This window comes from Odocoileus virginianus, chromosome 20 (assembly GCF_023699985.2).
Source record: "Odocoileus virginianus isolate 20LAN1187 ecotype Illinois chromosome 20, Ovbor_1.2, whole genome shotgun sequence".
Lineage (NCBI taxonomy): Eukaryota > Metazoa > Chordata > Mammalia > Artiodactyla > Cervidae > Odocoileus > Odocoileus virginianus.
In genome coordinates this window covers 35,192,947-35,217,398 of record NC_069693.1, presented here as the reverse complement: position 1 = coordinate 35,217,398, position 24,452 = coordinate 35,192,947, and the positions used below count along the sequence as shown (strand labels likewise).

The following is a 24,452-nucleotide window of genomic DNA, read 5'->3' as shown; positions in this document are numbered from 1 at the left end:
TCTGTGCCTGGCATATTAGCATTGGATTCATATTTATTGAGTGATCTCAGCTTTTCAAAAGAATACTTTTTACAGATTTTAGAATGAATTCACTTAAAATATGAGTATCTGTTAGATGGGCTACAGTCCATGCGGTCACGAAGTCAGACACACCTGAACAGCTAACACTTTTCCTCTTAGGTTCCAGTAGATACACAGTCAAGTGTGCAACTGAGTGTTTCAGACACCATTTTAAGTAGATTTCATTGAGAAAGGTGTTGCTATTCGTGCTGTTTACTTTTTGTTTGCTTTTCTTAGCAGCAGAGAGTTTTCTATAACAGAAGAATCTTTTCAGATTTGTGAATCATGTGTTTGAATGACACATCTATATTATTTCCTGTTATTTGGTCTTCTGGAGGTGAAAATCCCCCATAGTATGGAGTATTACATTTTTTTTTCTCCTCTGGATGGCAGCTGTCATTTGCACTTACCTCAGTTCTTCCTTAACGTTTCCTTTTTGTGTCCAAGGCAAATTTTTCAGCCTTTGAGACCAGGCAGGATTATTCATTTCTCCTTTCCCCCCCTCCTCTCTTTTGTTTTTACTGTCATTTGCTTTTGGTAATCCCTTACTCTGTTCTACCATAAGTACTCCTCCAACAGTTCAACCAAAAAAATTGTCTACTTTTTCCTCAAAAAATGTACTTTCTTACACCAAACTCAGTGCACAAGAGAAGTATTAGAAACATTCAGTGCTTTTCCCAGACAACTTGAAAGTTACAATCGTGGATAAGAATACCTTTTGTGACTTAAACCTCAAGTGCTCCTTGCCACTGCAGACAAATAGTTTTCAACACCTGAGTGACATGTAAAAATATCAGATCTGCCCTTCCTTTTGGGGGAAAAGTGAAGCTCCAACCAAATATTTTACAATCTTTCCCTTCCCTTTCCTCTGAAATATCTTAGACTCTAGAGACAAAACATGCTCTTGTTAAAATGTCCTCAGGTGGTTTCTGTTTCAACTGGCAAGTGTACTCTTGATATACAATACATCTTTCTTACCTACTTATTTTGCTACCAAATAATCTTGTTGACCTCCAAGTTTTACACGTTGACCTCCCATTTAAACACAAGAAAATTGTGGTCTTCGGAGTGTCCGGCAGGATATTTTAAAAGCAAATGTATGGGGTAAGCTTCCCTATCTTAATAGGGTTATACAGGTATATGCAGTAGACAGAATTCAGCACCTACATGTTTAAGAACTGTACATTTTATGTAAATGTAACCTCAAAACATATTGAAGCCAGTTAGTGATATACATGCTGATTTTTTAAGGGAGAAGTACATTGATGCCTTTGATAAGCATCAAGAAAAAAAAAGGTGGATTGATGATGGATATAGGTGTGTACAGATGTGATAAAGCAAGTACAGTAAAATGTAAGAGTAGAATCCAGGTGGTGGGTATATACGTATACACTGTAAAATCCTACTTTGCTGTATGTTTGAAATTTTTCATAATGAAATATTGGGAGGAGCATAGTAAACATGACACTAGAAGCTATCACTTGTAAATGCATTCACTGTCCTAGGGGAAAATTCCAAAACATTTTTTAAGAAGAGAAAATCATTAAGATTTCCAGTGTATTATATATTGTTATTGTTCATGCTGTACAATTTAGCCTCTGTGAGGTGGACTGGTAAAAAGTGCTGCATTACTGTTTTGGAACAATAATGTAAAAATGACAGCAATACTAATTTTATGCCCAAAGTTTGGTTTTTCTTCCTACATTTAACCAGCCTCTCCTTTCTTGGCAGCATAGTCCTGAGGTTTTATTTTTCAGAGAATAGAAAATGTTCTTAAAGTCACTAAGCTGTATTATGATTGAATGCAAGCAAATATTTGAATAGATGAATCACTGATTCCTGGACCATTTGTTAGAGAGGGTTAGACCAGTTGGCAGATGTCTCTGTGGTGAGTTGTTTATGATGGTAGAGGTCTGTATTTTGAGTACCAGCCCTCACTGCTTTAACACTAACACTGAGAGCCCAAGTTGATTTTTCCCCCCTCTCAGAGGAGCTTTAAAACATATAAAATGGAGAATAAGTCATAAATGATACTGAAATGGAAAGAATAGCCTTTATTTCCTTTTTTTCAAAGGGGAGGATAAAAATAAATAATACTGCACTTCAGAGAAGTAGATTTGCAAAGGAAATGTTTGATTGTAATTAGGTCCTTTCAGCAAAATGGTTATGAACACTGAGATGATTTTAAAAGCATTACCATTTAGATGGTAAGAGAAGTATTTTTTACTCATAATGGCATCCAGTGCCATATCATCTATCAGAAAATAATTTCATCCATCATGAAATCAGTTGATGGTTGCCACAGTTGCAGATCTGATAGTTGTATATATTTAAATTATGTGACTAGATTTTTTTGTTGTTTCAAAACTAACTTGACCATCTAATGCCAAGTAGTCTTAAAAGTTAAGGTGAAGTATATAGATATTACAAATGTGTTGCCTTTACATAATCTCTAGTCTTACTCATTTCCCATCCCATGCCGTCTGTCAGCCCTTGAATAACATTACCCATAAGCAGCGTACCATCTTGGTTTAGTACGATGCTTCACAGGGGGCTGTGGTGGGAAATACAGGGGACTGCTTCATCCATTGTGTTGACATGTACTGTACATCATCTGTACCAGATGTAACTGTATTCCGGTGGGTTTTTGACTGACCTCTCCAAAAGAGTGTGTTCAAAGATAGCCTCAGTTCATTTCTCTGGAAAAGGAGATTCACTTTTTAGACCCCAGAAGAATCATTCTTTAGTGTTCCAGCTTGTTCCTTCATTTAGTCAGGAGGTCCTGCGTACAGTCCCAGTTTCTGTGTTAGGTTCTATAGCACAGTGATTTCCAGACATGGCTGCCATCGGAATCATCTGAGGATCCTTTAAGAAAACACTTGTGTGGGCCACATCCTAGAAATTCAGATATTGCCTATTTGGAGTAAAACCAGAACTTGGTATTTTAAGAGGCACCTAAGTGATTTTAACGCCCATCACCTTTGGGGTTGATTGTTAAGCTACATTCTTTTCCAAGGTTTTTTTCCCTTGGAAAAAACCTACAGATAAGTAAACATTGTTTCAGTGCAGTGTAGATGAGTTCTATAAAAGGTAAGATTGTTAGTTATCTTAGTGCTCATAATTAAGACAGGTCTTATTCCTAGCCCCCAACTCCCAGATCATTTGATTACTTCTGATTAGCTGTGTACTCATTTGATAATAACATCTTGCATGTGGGGATCCATTTAAGTGTTAGGCACCGTGCCATGTTTTACAGGTATTATTCCATGTAGTCCTCACAGAACTCCTGTGAGGTGTAAGAACTGTTACTATCTTCCATGTTTTGAAGTGTGTCAGTAGTCAGCGTAATTAGAATGCATAGCTGTAAATATTGCAGGGCTGGGACCTGCACCCAGACTGACTGCAAAGCCTGTGCTCTGTACTGTAGGTGGCCTGTGGTGTCCTGTATGAGATGGTAGACTGAATGTTACTGTCTTAAAACAATGGTCTGTAGAAAGTGAACCACATAGTGCTTTTTGGAATGAGATAAAACAAAGCTGTATAAAGTGTAATTGTTTAGCTTCACCACTCAGTCTTTTGCCTAAAGTATTCACAGTTTAGTCTCTGAGAAGTGTGGTTGAGTGATGCTTTTCCAGATGAAAAGCTATCCATGTTTTAGTCTTGAATAAATCTGAAAGATCATACACTATGTTCACTTATTTGTCCTGCTTTTGGCTTTAACCTTCAAGAACACTCTGTATGCTCATTTAAAGATCACGGCTAAAAAATTTGAAGATAACAGCTCTGATTTTTTTTTACTTGTTTGCTTCATAGTCTTTCCTTTGAAATGCCTCATGGCTTCTCCCACCTAATTAGCTACTTTGCACCTGGTCTTTATTCCTAATCCTTAAAAAAAGAAAGTTTTTGGTTTTAAAATTTTGAAAATATAAATTTTTTTTTTTACATTTCCTTCTCTTAACAAATTTTGTAGCTGACATCATTTTCTAGGGCATTTAAAGAAAATGACTCTTTTGGAAGAAATTTACCTGAACTATACTTCAGTTCAATTTGGGAATAGGGAAAAAAAAAATCACCACATACAATTCTTCCAAATTAGTCAGATTTTTAGAAATACCTGTATGCAATTCTCCCATTTGCTTTGAAACGTACTAAATAGAAATGTGCGTGAATTATTCTACATTCAGTTTAAATAAGCCTTAGCAAAAATAATTTGGATGGAATAAAGTTTAAGAATTTGAGATCCAACAAAGTCTTATTTTCCTTATATATTTATTTTTAAATTAAAATTCTTTATCCATTTGGAATTTTCAAATATGGGGAGGAATCTTGTGATTGTGATAGGAATCTCATTCCTTCTACTTGGATAGTTAATTGTATCATCACATCACATGTGTATCATGACTCATACTTTTCCACTGGTTTTCCATGTCTACAAACGTCTTTTTAACCCACTGCTTTCCTCACAATCACTCCCATCCTTGCAGTGATGGCAATGGTATGGTATTACTTGCACTCTTTGCTGGTTTAGAGTGTGTTCTCTTTTACTTATTTTTGTTTTTTATTTATTTATGTTTGGTCACGCCACACACCTTATAGGATCTATTCCCTGACTAAGGATTGAACCTGGGCCACAGCAGTGAAAGCACTGAATCCTAACTACTAGACCATCAGGGGATTCTCACTGTGTTCTCTTTTAAAAGGTTATTTTCAGCTGAATCCTTGCATCACGCTCCTACCTATGCTTCAGTCATATCCTTTACAGTACAGCCTCCAAATTTTGAAGATGGCCTGATTCTTTTGGAAGAACCAAGAACATCTGTGGTTTTATACTTGGCTCAGCTGTTACTTTCTTGGTACTCTGGAGGGAGATGTCTATCCACTGCCTCTCCTCTCCCCTCCTTCCTCTCCCCTGTCCCTCCCCCTCTTTCCCACTATTACATTAGATTAAGTATTATATATATAAAGAATTTTTATCTCCATCTACATTTTTCCTTCCATTTTTTTCCCTTATGAGTAGTAATTAAACTGGGCAAATATTTGAAAGAATTTGCTGCAAACCTGTCCAAAATAACAGAAACAAGTGTTCTCTTGCTTCTAATCCCACTAAGTTATTTTAATATTTATATCTATTCCTAAGCCAGTGCTCAAGATAGGAGGATTTATTTGTAAATAGCAAATGTTGCATAGAGACTCCATAGCAGTCTCTAGTCCTTATGTGTCTGTTGATGTCCTTACGGCTCCTGGTCTTCAGGTCTCCACATGATTTTTTTTTTCACCCTTTGCTACTGTGTTAAGTCTCCTGTTTCCAAATCTTTACTTCCTTTTACACCTAACCAGATTTTCTCAACTTAATGAAGAGCTGACTCTATCATTAGGCTTTTTTTTTTTTTTTTTAATGATAAACATGCTGTGTGGGATGAGAATGGCCATCCACAAATTTCTGGAGAGTGGGGACTATATCTTGTTTTTTATTCTCCCAGTGCCGACCTGGTGCCTGGTAGCAGGTGCTTAGTCAGTATTTTCAGACAAAGATCATTGGTACTTCCCTGTTCTTAACCTTGTAGCAGACATGTGCAGCAAACTTATCATTGTGAAAAATGTAACCTTGTGATATATATTGACCTTCCCCCAAACAAAGTCTTGCTTTCATAAAGGAAAAACTTTGTAATTACTTGTATTATCTCTGTGAATTCTCAAGTGTCCTCCAAATGGGAAATCTATGCAGTTTGGTCATTTAAATGGAACACTCTACCCTTATATTATTCTTGTTATCAAGTGGGTGCTATCACATTGTATGATAACTTTTTTTTAACAACAGACATTTATAATTAGATATTTTATTTGAAACATATTAAATTTTCTCATTCACTCAAGAAATAGTTGTTTTTTTTTTTTAATCCACAAAAGGAGGCCTTAAAGCAATTGTACAAATACATTCTTCTAATGTATTTCTATATGGATAGAAACACATACATTTCAAAAAGAAATCTATTGTAACTCCTATAGTTTACAAGGATGTGGTTTAGCAACCAACTTTATACTATAATGACAAAAAGAAATCACTGGTTGTTAATTCTTACATAAAGACATCTCTTTGCATCAGAAGCCTATAAAAATAACCAAAGATGATTCTTCACTGTAGTCCTAATATCTATAAAATCAAACTAGGAAGGTCTGAGTAATTGAGTAGCCAAGAAACCTTTGACTCATTTTCCTTTTCTCTTTTAGACCTGCCACTGGATGACCAGGATTCCTTGTGATTGATGATGTTGGAGATCATCTCTGCAACTTTCTTCAGCATTCAGTTGAGAGAAACAAATAGGATGCAAGTTCCTCAACTCCAGATTATGAAAACAGTATTTGGAAAACTGAAAACTATCTAAATGATTGTCTTTGGTTGGGCCGTGTTCTTAGCAAGCAGAAGCCTTGGCCAGGGTCTGCAGTTGACTCTTGAGGAGCACATAGCCCGCTTCCTGGGGACTGGAGGTGCCGCCGCGACCATGGGCAATTCCTGTATCTGCCGAGACGACAGTGGCGCGGAAGACAGCGTTGACGCCCAGCAGCAGCAGGCTGATAACCGCGCAGTGCCTGCCGCGGACGTGAGAAGCCAGCCCCGGGACCCTGTGCGGCCGCCAAGGAGAGGCCGAGGGCCTCATGAGCCAAGGAGAAAAAAACAAAATGTAGACGGGCTAGTGCTGGACACACTGGCAGTCATACGGACTCTTGTAGATAAGTAAGTATCTGGCTTACGGTCACCTCCTATCTAATGAAAAGCCTTATGCCAGGAATCATAACTCTTGGACTCCTTCAGTGCGTTAGGATATATCTGCCAAGCCTCATTACTCATAGGGCAGGGGGAGACTATTTCATTTCTCATCAGAGTAAATTATAAGATTTGATCATTTTACTTGCTAACACCTACTCCAGTCTGGAAATGTCTAAACATTTTTGTAGCAGAATACACCGATGAAAGCTTTGATCTCTGTTGGGGAATGTAGTCAATATGGAGTGAGTTTGTGTTGAAGCCTACAAGAGGAAATGGTTTCGTGAAGACTCACTCTTATCTTGCTTGGCTATCTACTGTACTGACTAGAGATTCAAGATAAGTTGTTTGACCAGTAACCTTCAGGTCAGTCGCTCAGTCGTGTCTGACTCTTTGCGACCCCATGGTAACAAGAATGTAACTGCACACAACTTCTGTTGGCAATGGAAGGATGCAGGTCAAGGGGAGTTTCTATCCTTCTCCCTCTTTTACCAATATATCCCTTAGATGACCCTCCTAGATCCATTTGGGAAACTTGGAAATTGAAAGAAACTGCAGGACACACCTGTACTCTGTTTTGTTTCTCCCCCTGCTTTGTCTAAGTGCAGAATCCCAGACCAAATAACAGTGAGATTAAAGGGCGTTGATCAAGTTGAAAAAGTATTTTAACTCAACCATATAGCACAGAAAGTAGCAGTAAGTTTTAGAACTGTAGTGGACAAAGGTTCAGATTCTGGCCCAGCCCCTTGGCTAGCTACATGACACTGAGCAAATCACTTCTTTAAGCCTCAGGTTCCTCAGCTATAAAAGGAAAGTAGTACCTTTTTGACAAGGATTATCATGAGAAAATATATATAAATCATCTAGTAAGGTGGTGCTAGTGGTAAAGAATCTACCTGCCAATCTGGGAGACACAAGAGATGCAGGTTTTATCCCTGTGTCAGGAAGATCCCCTGGAGAAGGACATGGCAACCCACTCCAGTATTCTTGCCTGGAGAATTCCATGGACAGAGGAGCCTGGTGGGCTGCAGTCCATAGTTCAAAAAGAGTCAGGACATGGCTGAGCACAGATAGAAATGGTGCCTTGTACAGAACATGTCCTCTGTAGAGGATAGTTTTTTGGTTTTTTTTTTAAGTTCTATCTGCGTTCTTTTTGCTTCAGGGTCTGCCAGTATATTTAGGTATCTAAATATGATAATCACATTTATGAGAAAACAGTTTTGTTTAGTTCCTGAAAAATGATAGCATAAAGCAAGATATACCTGTGCATATTATTTTGAGTTTTTTTAATCCTCATAGAAATAAATTTATTTTACATATTTTCTTTCTGCTATAGAGCATGCTAGGAAATATTCTTACAAATATGCTCTGTAACCATCTCAGAAAGGCCTTCCTAAGTTTATTAAAACCTGCCTTTGAAGTAGTTCTGGTATCTGAATTTAATGTCATTTTAATATGTTTGTAGGAATATCTATTTAATATAAATCTATGCCATTTACATCCCCTAAATTCAAGCAAAGGTCTAGAAACTGTTATGTAAAGTTTCTTCATGGTGACATTTAAAGCATGCTATGAAATTGTAATGAAAAATTGTCCTTCCCAAATAAGGAAGTAAACCACAGCAGTGTTATTTAAGCCCATTGGGAAAACAGGTACAGAATAGACTTTGCCATATTTTTTATAGGGTGATTAAGAGAGGTGATTAAGGAGCAAAGCAGGAGCTTTATTTCTAAGCTTCAGTACAGTATTACACATTATAAGTGGACTTATGAGGCAAGTACAGTATACTTGAATAATAGGGTAACTTTTACCTTAAACCTGTTTTTACTGAATTACAGTGAAAACTCTTCTGAAAATGGAAAAATTTGGCAGGTGCCGAACAACTATAAAGGGACATGTTGGAGAATATAATGGCAAAATCGGGTTCAGAGAGTTTGTAAACATAGAGCTTTTTTTTTTTTTTAGAAACTGCTATAGAGAAAAGAATTTGCTAACCTACAAAGTTTATAAGACTATTAAAACTAAGACAAGACAGATGGGGTTAGTAAGAATATGTGTAAAAGGATGTACGCAGATATCACATTTATACAATGATCTTAATATTTATTGTTCTCCTCTCTCTACTTGTTACTTACAAGAGAATGACCTTGATTTGAGAGGACAGCATGGTTCCTAATGGCATAATGAAGCATTGTTATAGGAAATACACTTGAAATATATACTTAATTTAAAAATCATTCTGAAGTTCAACTCTTTTGCCTTTTTTTCTTGGTATTATATCCTCAGATTGCTGATGGTATTAATGTTACTTATTCTCATGACTTTGGAATTTTAATTTGCAGGCACCTCTCGATGGAAGTTTTTTTCTGTGTGTGTGTGTGTGTGTGTGTGTGTGTGTGTGTGTGTGTGTACGCGCGTGTTCTCTCTTTCTCCATTTCTCTCTGTCACTTTTGTTGTCTCCATCTGGGGCCCAGGGGCCTTCAGTCTACAACTGAACCTAAAAGTGGTGGTTCTGAGGTCCCACCCCACTGTAGGAAGCCCAGGTCCTGCTGCATGGCTTTCTCTGCCTTTTTCTGTCACTGGAGACTTGCAACTTTATGCCCCCTGCAGCTCAGGCTACTATTTAGAGCTTTTCAACTCCTTTCACTGAGAGGGAAATGTTGTTCCCACTTGATTTGGTAAGTCTGCTCCATCCCTCGCAACAGTGGGGCTTTGGTCCCCCTTACCTGCCTTGCAGGCATAAATCTCCTGGTGACCTCTGTCTAGTTCCTGGCCCAGAGCTTGGTGATCTTATGGTTTTAGCATTTGCCTCCTGCCGGAAGTTCCTGCTCTGTTTCTGTTCCACAAAGAATTTTTGTCATCTTCTTTTTTTATATATATATAATATTTATGTTTTATTTGTTTGGCTGCATTGGGTCTTAGTTGTTTGGGCCCATGGGCTTACTTGCCCGGTGGCATGTGGGCTCTTAGTTCCCCAACCGGGAATCAGACCCACGCCCCCTGCACTGCAAGCTGGATTCTTAACCACGGGACCACCAGGGAGGTCTTTATATTGTTTGAGGGTGGGGATGTGTGTGTCCTTTAAGTGTGTCTGTATAGAATTCAGGTGCTCATATTCCTTACTGGTCACTGACCTTGTCATTTTTATTATTTTGCCCTTCTTCCCTAATCACATTGTCCTTTTTACCTCCCACCTCCAAATAACAGTGGGTAACCATTCTTCTGAATTTAAGGTATGTTCTTCTAATCTGTCTGACATATGTTTATGTCTGGTAGGAAGCTTATGTATATTGTTTTGTATATGATTTTAAAAATTTACTTAACGATTAGAGAAGTCTCTTTGGTTTTAATTCCTCTCAACATTGTGTTTGAGACTGCTACGGAGTATTCCATTGTATGCTCGAAAGTACTATATTTTGTTATCCAATAATGAGGTGACAGTCACTTAGGTTACTACTTCTGAATTTTTGTTCATACAAATAGCATTTCAGCAAATAGACTCATAATGCACCTGTGTAATTATTTCTCTAGCATTGTTGAATATATGCATACTTAATTTCATTATTGCCAGATTGCCCCAGAGCAGTGTTTGTATTAGTTAGTTATATCATTTAATACAATTTTTTAAAATAAGAATTTCCCCTTATTTTGAAAAGGAATAAGATGCATCCAACACTGGCACCTAATGAGTACCTGACATGAACTTATAATTCCCATATTGCAAGGTTATTCTGAGGATTAAATGATTGAAAATAGTTTTTGTTTGTTTTCTTTTTTCACAGTGAAACAGAGAGCCACAATATGTAAACAAATAAGCAGTGAATATATTCTTTAAATAATTAGATGATCAATTTGATGGAATATATTTCCTTCATTACTAAATTTCCCCTAAAGCATCTCTTTGAATTCCTGAGATCACAGTTTGAAAATCCACTGAATTAAGGGGAAAATGCCATTTTAGAGCAAAGACTAATTAAGTTTGGTTTCTTTTTCTTCTAACCACATTTTATGAAGTTTAAGCATATAGTGATATTTACCAGAACACCACCTAAAAATGAAGATGTTATGTAGGCCCTTGCTTCTGTAAGTCCTCATTTGGGATTGCATTTGCCTTCCTGACACTTCTTGAGGTATGTATGAGGAAGATGATGTTGGTTTCCCTGCCTTGTCTCTGTTGGCATTGGGATGTTAGAGGTAAAGCTGAAAGTGGGCTGTGGCTTTCAGTATTAATCCTGTGCTTTGACTTCAGGCCTCATGGTGATCCTTTCATGTGCTTTTCTGCCCATTTCGTTAATGTTTGTGGGCTGTCATGGACAGTGACCTTGGAAATAAGTACATGTGGTGTGCATTTATCCTTAAAGATTATAGCTCTGGTTGTCTCCTCCATCTTTCTCTACATTCACTCATATTCCTTTCTTTCTCTTTCTACCCCCCCCCCCATACTTTCAGTTTGAACTTCTATTTGAAATTGTCCTTTCTTCTTCAAGTTTGATGTCTTAAATGTTTATTTTTCAGTGATCAGGAACCTCCCTATTCAATGATTACGTTGCACGAAATGGCAGAAACAGGTATTTTTTAAGTTTTTAAAAAGACTTCCTAATTGATTAATTAATGATCATGAAGAAATGTAGTCACTTTTTAAAAATATACTTCAAAAATACTTAATATACATGATGAGGAAAAAAGCCCTTAGTCTCTGGAAATTTTCCTGCACAAGGGCAATAATTAAAAGCACTGTATTGTATTCTGAGTATATACTGCATCTTTCAGTAATGGTTTTATCTCACTGGAATTATTAAAATTATTTTGGCATTGACAGACCTTTGACTATAACTCTGCTAGAATGAGGAAGATAATTTTTTGTTCCTCAATTTTCTAAATGTCATTCAGAAAATAGAGCCAACTGTTTCAGATACTTAATTTTCTCAGTTAACTCCTGTGTCATAAATAAAAGCTGGAAACTTTTAATCATAATTTGAGAACCCAGAAACATAGCTGGAATTTTCTTCAAATAAAGATACTCCTAAATCACCAGACTCCTGTAAATTAGAATTTTTGTTTCTACCATGATGACCAGCAATTGATGACCATGTCCATGCCAAATACTAGTTGCTTAAAAGCTATAGAATGTTTCTATTCTCCAGGAGTGGTTCTATATTAATATGAAGTCATCTTGTGTTATAAGTTATATATTTTCACATTTTAAAAATAGTGACTTTATCATATAATCTTCTTGATTTGCTCTTAGATGAAGGATGGTTAGACGTTGTCCAGTCTTTAATTAGAGTTATTCCATTGGAAGATCCACTGGGACCAGCTGTTATAACATTATTATTAGATGAATGTCCATTGCCCACTAAAGTAAGTTAATAATTATCTTTTATGAAACTGACATCTGTGCTTAAACACAGGATGAATAACCACAAAGAACATCTGGTATAATGCATTTCCTCTTTATATATAGTGTTTTGAGTCTGTTTTATTTAATATTAATTTCATTGTATAAATTTGTTTTTTATTACCTATGAATTGTTACATCCTCTAAGTAGCTTACTCAAAAGCTTTAGTTTAAAATTTTTAAAATGTCAAAAATGGGAGCATTTTGGCCAACTTTTTGGGTTGACCAAAAAGTTCATTTGGGTTTTTCTGTAAGAGTTGATGGGTCCAACCCAGGTATCTATAATGGCATTCTTTGAAATTAGAAGGGAATGTTCAACTGCTAAGCTGATTCTCTCTCTAAACAATATCCTCATGACAAAACTTTCTTTAAATATTTTCTATTAAGAGAAAAAAACTATTATACCAAAAGCACTTTTGAATCTTAATATTGGTATATTGGCATAACTTTGATTATTCCAAGTTAAAACAAAAGTATCAAATTTTCGTTGCCTTATTCCATATGATCTATGTAATCCTTTCTTAAAAATTTTCAATTCTGGCATCTTCCATTTGTCTAAACCCCACACATTTAGGCCCAGCATGGAAAAACATGGACAAAGGGAAAAAGTCTTTGATCTTGTCACTGATGAGTTGACCTTTGCCTAGTCTTATAGGAGATTTCTATTATAATTTGCCTTAAAAATTCTGGTGATATTTGTTCTTGATTGATAAAAAAAATATATTTCTTAAGAAACTTTCTAACTTCAATATCACTAGGCCCTGTTGTTTTATGATTATATTGGCATTTGGGTGGGTTTAGTCTGTTTAATGACCCGAGAGTATATAGCATTTATTTGATACAACTGATACATTTTGAGTGAAATGTTATCTAGAAATTCATGTAAGAAAACTTTCAGATTGATCAAATAATATTTCCCATCAATAATGGTATCCTTTGGGTATATTGAATCATGTTTGCATGGTAATTCTGAGTTAATTTAACACCTGGTTATTACTTTTGTGTCAAAGAATTACCTTGGGGATAAAAAACCTAAGTCATATATTTTTCAGATCCACTTGTATGTTTTTGTTTTTAGGATGCACTCCAAAAATTGACTGAAATTCTCAACCTAAATGGAGAAGTAGCTTGCCAGGACTCAGGTCATCCTGCCAAACACAGGAACACATCTGCAGTCCTAGGCTGCTTGGCAGAGAAACTAGCAGGTAACTCTGGGAAGCTCCCCCAGGGAAAACCTTAAGTTGTTTGACATTAAGGGGAAGATGGAAGTTTAAAACAAGAGTTTTCCTATTAATACAAGAAATATTTTTCTTTCTTCTTCCTTGTTTTTTCTTTTAGTAAAAACGTCTCTCCCTAAAATCTCTTCTGATAATGGACCTCTACTGATGAGTTTTTTTTTTAATTGCACCTTGCTGAGTGCAGGCGCAGGCTCTTTAGTTTTTATTTTTTTTTATTTTTACAATGTTGTGTTGGTTTCTGCTATATAGCCATAATTATACATACTCCAAGATGAAGATGAATAGTAACATGAATTCTTCAACTTTGCTTTCTTTTTTCCAAATTTGTCTTGGTTATATATGTAGCCATTTGCATTTGTTTATAAGTTTTAGAATCTTGTCAATTTTGAGAATAAAGCATATACCAAGATTAAAAAAGAAAGTTTTCCTTATTTGCTTTAAAAATTAAAAATAACAGAAAAGGCTAAGCTCATATGATATTGAATCTAATATATACATATATACAAGTTTATAAATTTTAGCTAGATAAGAGTTCTATGATTTTGTTGGTCTTAGTTACCAATTCAAATAATATGACACATTTAATTATATCCAGTGTTTGTTGTATTTGTCTAGGTCCTGCAAGTATTGGTTTACTTAGCCCAGGAATACTGGAATATTTGCTACAGTGTCTGGTAAGTAAGTCATCAAAGCTAGTTATTCTTAGTCATCTAGAATTGTGCATTTTTCTAAAATTGCCAGCTTAGCCACCGGCACAGAGAATGGAATCAGCTATAAATTTTATTTGCAGGTGTTTCCTGAGTGTTTATCTATTCCATCCTATGTTTAAAAAAAAAAGTAAGGGCAGGATAGGAATTTATTACAAGCAAAAACAGCTGAGTCGGTCTGGTTTTAAATTTAGTCATAAGATAGGTGCTATGATTGGCTTTTTTGTATGCATCCTTAGAGTCTGCCAAATGGTAGTAGGAACCTCCACAGTAGAAACAAAAGTACACAGCATTCCAAGCCAGGAAACTGTGAGGTCAGTTTCCCAGTGTATATAAATCTCTCTGTTCCTCCATCCCTCCCTGCTCCCTACTGCTCTTTTAAACTATTGTTGTTATTTGGTATGGTCTGTGAAGCTTGTGGTTTGCCAAGGCTGTGCTGTCAGATATCTTACACTGCTGGACTAGGCTTGTCTGGTCTGTAAGTTATTTTTTGCAGGTCTGCTATTCATTGACCTTTTTCAAAACCTGAAAAATATTTTCAGTACCTAGATAATACGTACTTAAGCATTTAATACTATGCTAAGCAAGCACTGTAGAAATACAGAAGTAGTCTAACAGTCCTTCACCCTCAAGAAGTTTCCTGATTAGTTCGGGGAACAAAACTACTCAGACAAGATAATTAGCCTCTACTTTATGGCGGGATATGATCAAGGGCAAAATTGCTTCCTTCAGACCAAGTGCCAGGAGTTCTGAGAAGTGACTAGGAGGTGGGAGGTATGGGTGATGGGGACTGGGAATTGTGGGAGCTAGACTCCCTGATAAAGGTGAAGCTTCACCTGGGTCACAGCAAAGGATGAGAATTTGATAATGCACACAGGAGGAGAAAAATGGGCTTCGGGACTTCCCTGGCAGTTCAGTAGTTAAGACTGTGCTCTCTGAACACAGAGGGCACAAGTTTGATCCCTGGTCAGGGAACTAAGATCCTGCATGCCACATGACGCAGCCAAAAGTTTTTTTTAAATAAAGTTTTTTTAAAAATGGGATTCTTGGCTAAAGGCAAATCACTGGCAGAAGCCCAGAGCCAGAAATGGCTGTATTCCCAACATATTACAGAGAATTGTCTGATCAGAAGACAGTACTCAGAGACAGGATGATATAGACTTAGTAGCCAGGTAGGGAGGGCTCAGGGTCTGAAAAGCCAGACAGAGGGATTGAGGGTGGTTATGGCAAGAGGTAGAGTGCTAAACAGGCTTTGTAACAGGGATGAGCTTTGCAGAACCCAGTTGGACACCAGAAGAGTGAATGGAAACCAGGTGATGTTCTGGAGCTCTTTTGCAGGCTCCTAACATAACTGTGGGGAGGGATGGCTGGGAGCAGATGTGATGTTAAGCAGATAGACCTTTCTTCAAATGTGAACACATGTGATGTGAACTTAAGTGTAACTGAAAGAGCTCACTTGCTCTCACCCACCTACAATCAGCATTTGTAGACTTCCTTTCAGAGAACAGATTGAAAATGAAGCCATGAGTTGTTAATTTCATTATTTATAATTTTGGAACTTGGTAGTGATGAATGGTTCCGAGAACAGATTGAAAATGAAGCTATGATTTGTTAATTTCATTATTTATAATTTTGGAACCTGGTAGTGATGAATGATTCCTTTTAGGGTTCTGAATGAAAAAGGCATTTTTAGCTACACTCCTAAGCTTCTGTTTGGCTTGCTTAAATGAATGTAAGAATCAGTATGATTTCATTTAACAAATATAAATGTTACTAAGTAAAATAGTGCATTTAACAAGATACTTTTGACATTTCCATATCTATAAATGAACAAGAAAATAAGATTTTAGGAGACTATCATTGTCAGTTACTAACAATAGTAGCAAGTGGGTAATCAAGGACTTGAATGAGTAAAACTTTTATGACTGCTCCAAAAAAAAAGTGTAGCACACAATGGGTAAGAAGAGGAAATTGTCACCCCAGAAGGGCAATGATATATATATGTATGTCTGTATATATTTATCTTTTGTTGTCTTTCAGAAATTACAGTCCCACCCCACAGTCATGCTTTTTGCACTTATCGCACTGGAAAAGTTTGCACAGACAAGTAGGTATAGTGACTTCTTGCACAAATGATCTATATTGCTTGTTAAAAATGTTAATTTTTCTTAGTTACTGGATGAGCTGACGCCTTTGAACCCCATCAGACATGCCCACATTCTGGGGAGTTCCCTGGTGGCCTAGTGGTTAGGATTCTAGGCTTTCACTGCCGTGGGCCTAGGTTCAATCTCTGGTTGGGGAACTAAGCTTCTGCAAGTCATGCAGCTAAATAAATAACATGCATACATTCTGATTTGTCTAGATAAACATCTCAAGGTCTATAATATGGTGACAAAGGCAACAGTTTTCTTACCTAAAGAATCAAAATTGGTGACCGTGATTAGCCACTTTTTATAGTTAGAAAATTTAGTTATGATATTGCTACCTTCTAGAAAATAGAGCTCTTGGACTTTGTCATTAGTATAGTTTCCAAATTCTCTAATTGTCTCTCTGTACTCCTTCCCTCCATCAGTCTTCCCAGAAAATCCTTCTACTCTTCCATGGTTAATTTAAGGTGTATGTTTTCCCAAACAGGTGAAAATAAATTGACTATTTCTGAATCCAGTATTAGTGACCGGCTTGTCACATTGGAGTCCTGGACTGATGATCCTGATTATCTGAAACGTCAAGTTGGTTTCTGTGCCCAGTGGAGTTTAGACAATCTCTGTAAGTAGGAGTTATCCTGTATTAAAATGCCTGTTTTCATTTCCAAATCCACTTCTTAAATAGGATCACTGGTGTTCATTTGTGACAGTGTGAGTTTTTCCATATAAAGTCCTCTACTGGTAGGTTGGCTGTATTCTAGCGGTAACGAATTTAGGGACTCTTCAGACAATTAGATGGAAAGAATGCTTCTAATTGCAGTGCTCTCATATTCGGACATTGTTATCGGTCTCCTGTTTCCTGCTGCATTCAGGCCACCAATCAGATGCTATTGTGTAATCCAACTCTTCCCAACACAGACTCTTTTCACTGTCTTACAAGCAGTTCCCAGTCATTCCTATCTCTGGGCCTATTCCTTTCACTTGGAATTCCCTCTCTTCACTCTTCTCCCTATCCCAGTATTGCTTTTTAAAACTCAAATCATATCTGTACCTTGAGAGTTGCTCCCAACTCTTCTTTTTCTCCTCCAAGGGCTGTAAGAACTAAAACTAGACTACTGCTCTGTCCTCACTCCCCTGCCCCGTAATTAGCACAGCCCCCTGCTCCTACTGTAACACTGTGGGGAATTGCTCAGTGCGCAGCCTGTGTAGTGCCAGTTAAAGAACAATTCTGAAAAAGTACCATTTGGATTTTGCTGCATGCAAAAGAATGACTATAAGGAACAGAAATATAAACCTACCTATGCTGCCTTAGTAAAGCATAGTAAGCATTTGCTTAATTAATCTTCATATGGCCATGAAGCCCCAAAGCTAAGGTTATGTCTACCGATTCTGCCATTTTTGAGCACCTCCACTTATTAACAAAGAGTGGCAGCCAGCGATGACAACAGTTTTTCCACAATAGCCTGCCTTAGAAACGTGCCAACTTCTTCTTTTGCAGTTTTAAAAGAGGGGAGGCAGCTGACCTATGAGAAAGTGGACTTGAATAGCATTAAGGCCATGCTGAATAGCAACGATGTCAGCGAGTACCTGAAGATTTCGCCTCATGGCTTGGAGGTAAAGTTTCCATAGATGGACCATTCTAGGGAGAAAATCTTGTTTTCATTTTCATGCCCTGATTCTGAACAAAAGCAGTCCTTGCAAAATAGATGGAAGTTTACTACATACTCAGAGAGTGGTTAGAGGTAGAAGTGGTAGAAGAGAGAGTATCTGAGATATTATATACTCTTTCCTATCTCACATGGTCCTATACATATAGTAAGTGCTATAATATTTATTGACTTGTTTAAATGTCTGACTTTAATCTCTTCTATTTTATGCAGTTAAAGGTACAAAGACTAGTATTTCTAAAAGAGGCCCTTTCTTTTTTTAATCCCTGTATAACCAGTTATATTCAATCTAGCACTTTACCTTCTCCCTGCATGTTGGAGATGTTGCTGATTTGGGGGGGTGAAGGTTAATGAAAGAGCCGCTTATATACAGCCGCTTTAGGCACTAGACTTGTCAAGATTAAAGAGCTGTTTGAAGAATGGCTGCAGACAGCCCTTTGATCTTACATCTTACCAAATGCTTTATGTAGTTTTCTGCTTATTTTTAGGTATTCCATCTTATACCCTTCAATATCCTCTCCCTCATCTCCCTAACAAGTACAGGTTAAGGCGGTGTTTATGCATTTGTAAAAGATTCTACTATGAGAGCAAAACTCTGTAAGTAATTAAAAATTAAGCCAGTAGCCTTCACTAATTCTTACTTTGAGGTCTTCCAGTCCTTTCAATCTGGAACTCCGTGGAAACTAAACTATAAAATAGCATCCTTCCTTCAGTTTTGTATTTTTTGTCACTGAGGATGCACAGAGTAGGAGACAGTAGTCCACCAGGAGCTGTAATGAGAAAGGATAGATTCCACCTTCTGAGCAATCTGTTATCTCTGGTGGTCTTCAGGCATTGATGGTGGGCTGCCATGCCCTTTGATTTTGCCAGGCTCGCTGCGATGCCTCTTCTTTCGAAAGTGTGCGTTGCACCTTTTGTGTGGATGCTGGGGTGTGGTACTACGAAGTTACTGTGGTCACCTCTGGCGTCATGCAGATCGGCTGGGCCACACGGGACAGCAAGTTCCTCAACCACGTGAGTACTATGGAGACCTGGGCAGATGCGGGCAGCAGCGGGTGATTTTGGCAAGTGGGTGGTACATACTCATTTTTCAGGTAGGTTTGCCAGTAATCATTCCTTGGGCTGAACCACATGGTGCCAAATCTGCAGCATCAGGTTTATAAACTGATTCAGAAATAGGAAAACACAAGTGAACCTCAGCTATTTTTTACCCCTCAAGTTTTAAGTTCATGTTAATTTTCCACCCAGAGGTTACATGTGTTTTTTTTCTTTTCTAGGCTCTGTTCCGGCCCCAGCCACATCTTTAGCTCAGTTTTCATATTGTTATCAGTGATGGTTTTTACCTTGCATTTAAGCTTTAGGAACTTTGTAGGAATTGTGTTCCTTTCATGAATCCTAAATGTTGGCTTGACTCCTCTCACTTTATCTTGTAATTAGTAGGCATATTTGTTTTCAATATTTAGTATTTATCTTTTATTACAGAAAGCTATCAGATATCAGAAAGCAACTAGAGAAAGCCCTCGCTCAGCAACAAAGACCCAGCACAGCCAAAAAGAAAACAATAAATAAATAAATAATAGCCTCTTCAGTTCAGTTCAGTTTAGTCACTCAGTCGTGTCCGACTCTTTGCGACCCCATGAACCACAGCACACCAGGCCTCCCTGTCTATCACCAACTCCCAGAGTCCACCCAAACCCATGTCCATTGAGTCGGTGATGCCATCCAACCATCTCATCCTCTGTCGTCCCCTTCTCCTCCTGCCTTCAATCTTTCCCAGCATCAGGGTCTTTTCAAATGAGTCAGCTCTTCACATCGGGTGGCCAAAGTATTGGAGTTTCAGCTTCAGCATCAGTCCTTCCAATGAACACCAGGACTGATCTCCTTTAGGATGGACTGGTTGGATCTCCTTGCAGTCCAAGGGACTCTCAAGAGTCTTCTCCAGCACCACAGTTCAAAAGCATCAATTCTTCTGTGCTCAGCTTTCTTTATAGTCCAAATCTCACATCAATACATGACCACTGGAAAAACCATAGCCTTGACTAGAATAGCCTCTTACCCTCCAATTAAAAATAAATAAGTAATATAGCCTCCCATCCCATATGTAAGATCTTAGGATGGGTTTTAGAAGTGATTAAACAAAGTCAAACTAAACTTTGCCTGCCATAAGGATAGTTTCTAAAGTGCCCTTTCATGGGGAGGGAGGTGGGAGGGGAGTTCAGGATGGGGAACACATGTAAATCCATGGCTGATTCATGTCAATGTATGGCAAAAAAAAAAAAAAAGTGCCCTTTCAGCAAGGCTGTACAGCATCCCAGAATTGTTCATGGCATTTTACTAAACTGCTCACTGGAAAAAGACAAGTTAGAGGAAGAAGGCCCATGGAAAGGGCAGGTCTGGATTTTTGTCCAGGATGGAACACTGGACCCCAAACTGCCATTGCTTTTGTTGGGAACCTTCCCTTTGCAGGGCCTTCTAGTTGACTAGCCCTTAATTAAAACCTGGAAGAATGAGGCTTTTTATGTGGCACCAGGTAGTCAAAAATAAGTGGGTCTGGAGAACGTGCCAGTTAGTCTTCTGGTGCCCAACTTGGGCACTGATTTAAAGAAAGTAGTATAAATTAACACAGATAGTCTGCTCCAAATGATGTCCTTAAGATGATTTTTTTAGGACTTAAAAAATCTTAATTTCCAGAGCACTTCATTTTAAAACCTATCATCTGATTCCCGTAACAGTTTTTACTGTTATAATTTCCATTTCACAGGTGAGAAAACTGAAACTTAAGACTGGGACAAAAAGAAACTAGGACTTGAGTTCATTCACCTTCTTATTCTTCAATAATTGTGTTCTTTGCATTTGAAAATGGGGATAATCTCAGAGAATTAGCTAGTTGTCTCATTTGGAAGTAAAAATTTGTCCCAAGACTAGAAGAAATATGGACTTCTCTTGGGAGGAAGCTTTATAAATTGTGTACCTCCTAATATGGCAGCACACTGCAGGTCTGAGAGTAGTATATATGAGACTGAACATTGCAGATTTTCTTTTTAATGGCCAGTGAAGCTGGATCATTTTGTCTCGTGGATGAAACTAATTTCTGCCATATGGTTGCAAAAACTTTAGCTTTTCAGGAAACAATACTATTTTCTTATCCCTCCAGATTGCTTGATAGACTTCATTTCTTTCCTTAAAAAATAAAACATTTTTCCCTGATTTAAGTACTGGTTGGTTAGAAATTGATGAAGTCTGATATATCTTTCCCCAAATACAGCATTTTCATATTGTTATTGTACTTAAAACTTTGCTTCCTATGGACATTGTTCTGGTGATTCTGAATCTTTTTGCCTGTATAGACAGGGTGAGGCTTTGTGGAATTAGTCTTTCCTGGGACACACCCAGTTTCTGGAAATTTGAAGTCCATTCATGGTGCCTCTTTTAACTCTTACTGATTGGGCTTTGCTGTTGAAAACATGATCGAGTGTTAGGCTTGAAGATAGATCATTAATCTGAGAAGCTAAAGGGTAGGTCTTGTTCAGGTTACCTACAGAATAGTTATCTTGTTTATTGTTACGGTTTTTTTTTGTTTTTTTTTTTACTTGTTCAGGCTTTGAAAGGGATAGCAAGGCTTTCTTTCTGTTAATAATAGACTGGTGAATATTCTGCTGAGAATTTACACAGGTTCATTTAACCTTTGAGTAGTCTGAGCAGTGCATTCGGAACAACTAATTCTCACTTTGGAGCATACACATCCGAATTCAGTATGCTGTGGTCCAAGTAGTCAAGGAGTGTGTTGGAGCCCTTGTTCCACTCTTGTCTTCTGATTGCATTATGGCACAGAATAAGCAGACCATCCCCAGGATCTGAAGGCTTCCTTGGATCTGGCCAGCATTTTCAGTGGCCTTCTCCACTAAAATCTTTCACCATTGAGCCTTAAAGATAGCAGTTGTCTGGTCTGCATGTTTCCTCTATTCTGTTTTTTTTTTCTTATAACTGCTCAAAATAATTTCTTAAGATCTCACCCACCCTATTATGTTAACAATAAAGTAATTATTAAACAATTAAAAGGCAGTAAGTATTAAAAGAAGTTGCCAAGAACCTATATAATGTTCAGATATCTCGGAATACCTGTTTGCTAATTACCTACAATAGCCTTTCTGTTGTACCCAGGCTTAACATCTCTGACCAAGGGGGTGTTTTGAAGTGTACCACAGGCAAAAAAGATATTTGCCCACACCAGCCTTGGAATCAGAAAATCTCAAGGTCCAAACTTGACTTTTCTAGTAATGTGTTCTTGGGCAAGTTGGTTGACCTCCCTGAGACTTTATTTCTTCTTAAAACGGAATACAATACTCCCAGCCTCAAGGTGGTTTGTGAGAATTAAATAAACAGATGTGAAACTTGGGAAATATTTGTTGGTGAGGTCATACTCTCTCTGACTCCATGTCAAAATTTTGGTACCTTCTAAGAACCATAATAGGCTCTCTCCCTTCATCTAGAAAGCTTAGAATTCCATCCACCAGCTTAATGGTTGTAAAAGACACACTTACTTTTCCCAGAACACAGCAGGCAGAGCCTCACTAATCTCTGGGCCCTATCTCCCTCCAGGAAGGCTACGGCATTGGGGATGATGAATACTCCTGTGCATACGACGGCTGCCGGCAGCTGATTTGGTACAATGCCAGAAGTAAGCCGCACCTACACCCCTGCTGGAAAGAAGGTACTTGTTCCTCTCCATCATGAATTTATCAAGTAGGTTAAGACATCTGGTTCTGGCAAGGCATTCATTATGTTAGGCTTTAAAATGTTTTAGATGACCCTGAGTAATGGGCTGGGAAGGGAGGTGGGAGGGAGGTTCAGGATGGGGAACACATGTACACCCATGGCTGATTCATGTCAATGTATGGCAAAAACCATTCCAATATTGTAAAGTAATTAGCCTCCAATTAAAATATATTAATTTAAAAAAATGTTTTGATGGAAAAATATTAAGTGTGGGAAGGGATATTAGCATTTGTATCCCCTACCATGGGTGTGAACAATACTCTCCTGATACTCAACTCTGATGGAGCCCTTCCTTCAGCAAAACATTTCAGACTATAAAATTCTTAATTTAGTGGGGAAATTGTTAAGATTAATTAATATGAGTTAAGATTCATATGATTCTTCAGATTAATATGAATTCCACTTTCCTCTCTGGGTATATGTCTTAGAGCAGCTGTGGAGATATTAAGGACACTGAAATTGTAATGCCAATAAAATGAGATTTTCTTCAGAGTATTGGCAGTAGTCAGTGGACACATTCTGGGCCCCTCTAGATGCAGCTTTTCAGGCTGACTTCAGCACTCTTGGCCTCAAAAACATCTGTCCAGCCTCAGCTCTCCAGACATCAGGCTCAGGACACTGCAGGGGAAGAGGCTACCAGGACTCTCAGTCAAAGCGAGGATTTTAGCAAGAATACATCTTATCAGTAGCCTCATCTTTTTTGTCCCATTCAATTTGTATTCCAACTGGTTTGCTGCATCCAAGGCTTTATATCCATGAAAACATTTATGAATGAAAGATTCAAACCAGCATAGTTAGAACCACACAGTTAATTTGTCCAACAATTAGACCAAAGGATTTAAGATGAGTGAGTCTTTTTACCCCCATATAAATACAATGAAACAGGGCTTTTCTGCTTCACACCAGAGCACTAAGGGTGGTATTCTTAGGGGGCCTCCTAGTGCGCCCTACCTTGTTCTGAAGACATAGAGTCATGTGGTAGCAGATGGAACCTCTGGAAAAAATTTTTTTCTCTTTTGGCCACGCAGTCTTGTAGGAGGGATCTTAGTTCTCTAACTAGTGATTGAACCCTTGCCTTTGGCATTGGAAGTACAGAGTCCTAACCACTGGACCACCAGGGAATTCCCTCTCAGAGAATTTTAAATCTCACCAGAGAAGCAAAGTTCATGATTGTGATCTTACCATGTTTTACTGGTCCAAAAATGCACATTGCCCCTACATTTCACATCTTTGAAATTGAGATGCATCTTACAATTGATGACTTTTCATAGATTAATTGGCAGCGTTTTCCTTTCCAAACTTTGATGTAAAGGGGTCAGATCAGTTGCAGAAGAAGCAAGATGAATACGTTGAGTATAGGGCTACAAAAATAGACTTAATACAATGATATTAAAACCCTTGAGACAGCAGAATCTTCCTGTCCTAACAGTGTTCCACTTCATCCTTCAGGAGACACGGTAGGATTTCTGTTAGACTTGAATGAAAAGCAAATGATCTTCTTTTTAAATGGCATCCAGCTGCCTCCTGAGAAGCAAGTCTTTTCATCTACTGTGTAAGTACCTTCTCTCAGTCAAAAATTCAAGTAGATGCGTGGAATGTCCTTTTCTCTAGGAAAAAGAGACTGTCCATTTATATGGTCAGTTGTGTGAGAAATCACTGTACTTCAAGTAATTGGGGACTCATTTAATCATACCTGGAA

The 24,452-nt window shown here is 37.8% G+C and overlaps 1 protein-coding gene across 2 annotated transcripts in view; it reads left to right on the top strand.

Annotated features, from left to right (window-relative positions):
- The window catches only part of RSPRY1 (ring finger and SPRY domain containing 1), a 35,116-nt gene that overhangs the window by 4,215 nt on the left and 6,449 nt on the right, over positions 1-24,452 (top strand). For both annotated transcript variants that reach the window (XM_020903795.2, XM_020903796.2), the window contains exons 2-12: positions 6,289-6,793; positions 11,339-11,391; positions 12,072-12,184; positions 13,300-13,426; positions 14,075-14,133; positions 16,207-16,273; positions 16,801-16,932; positions 17,809-17,924; positions 18,848-18,991; positions 22,577-22,688; positions 24,203-24,305. In XM_020903795.2, coding sequence (XP_020759454.1) covers positions 6,444-6,793; positions 11,339-11,391; positions 12,072-12,184; positions 13,300-13,426; positions 14,075-14,133; positions 16,207-16,273; positions 16,801-16,932; positions 17,809-17,924; positions 18,848-18,991; positions 22,577-22,688; positions 24,203-24,305 — 1,376 coding nt within the window. In that variant the 5' untranslated portion in view covers positions 6,289-6,443. The remainder of the gene's footprint in view (positions 1-6,288; positions 6,794-11,338; positions 11,392-12,071; positions 12,185-13,299; positions 13,427-14,074; positions 14,134-16,206; positions 16,274-16,800; positions 16,933-17,808; positions 17,925-18,847; positions 18,992-22,576; positions 22,689-24,202; positions 24,306-24,452) is intronic.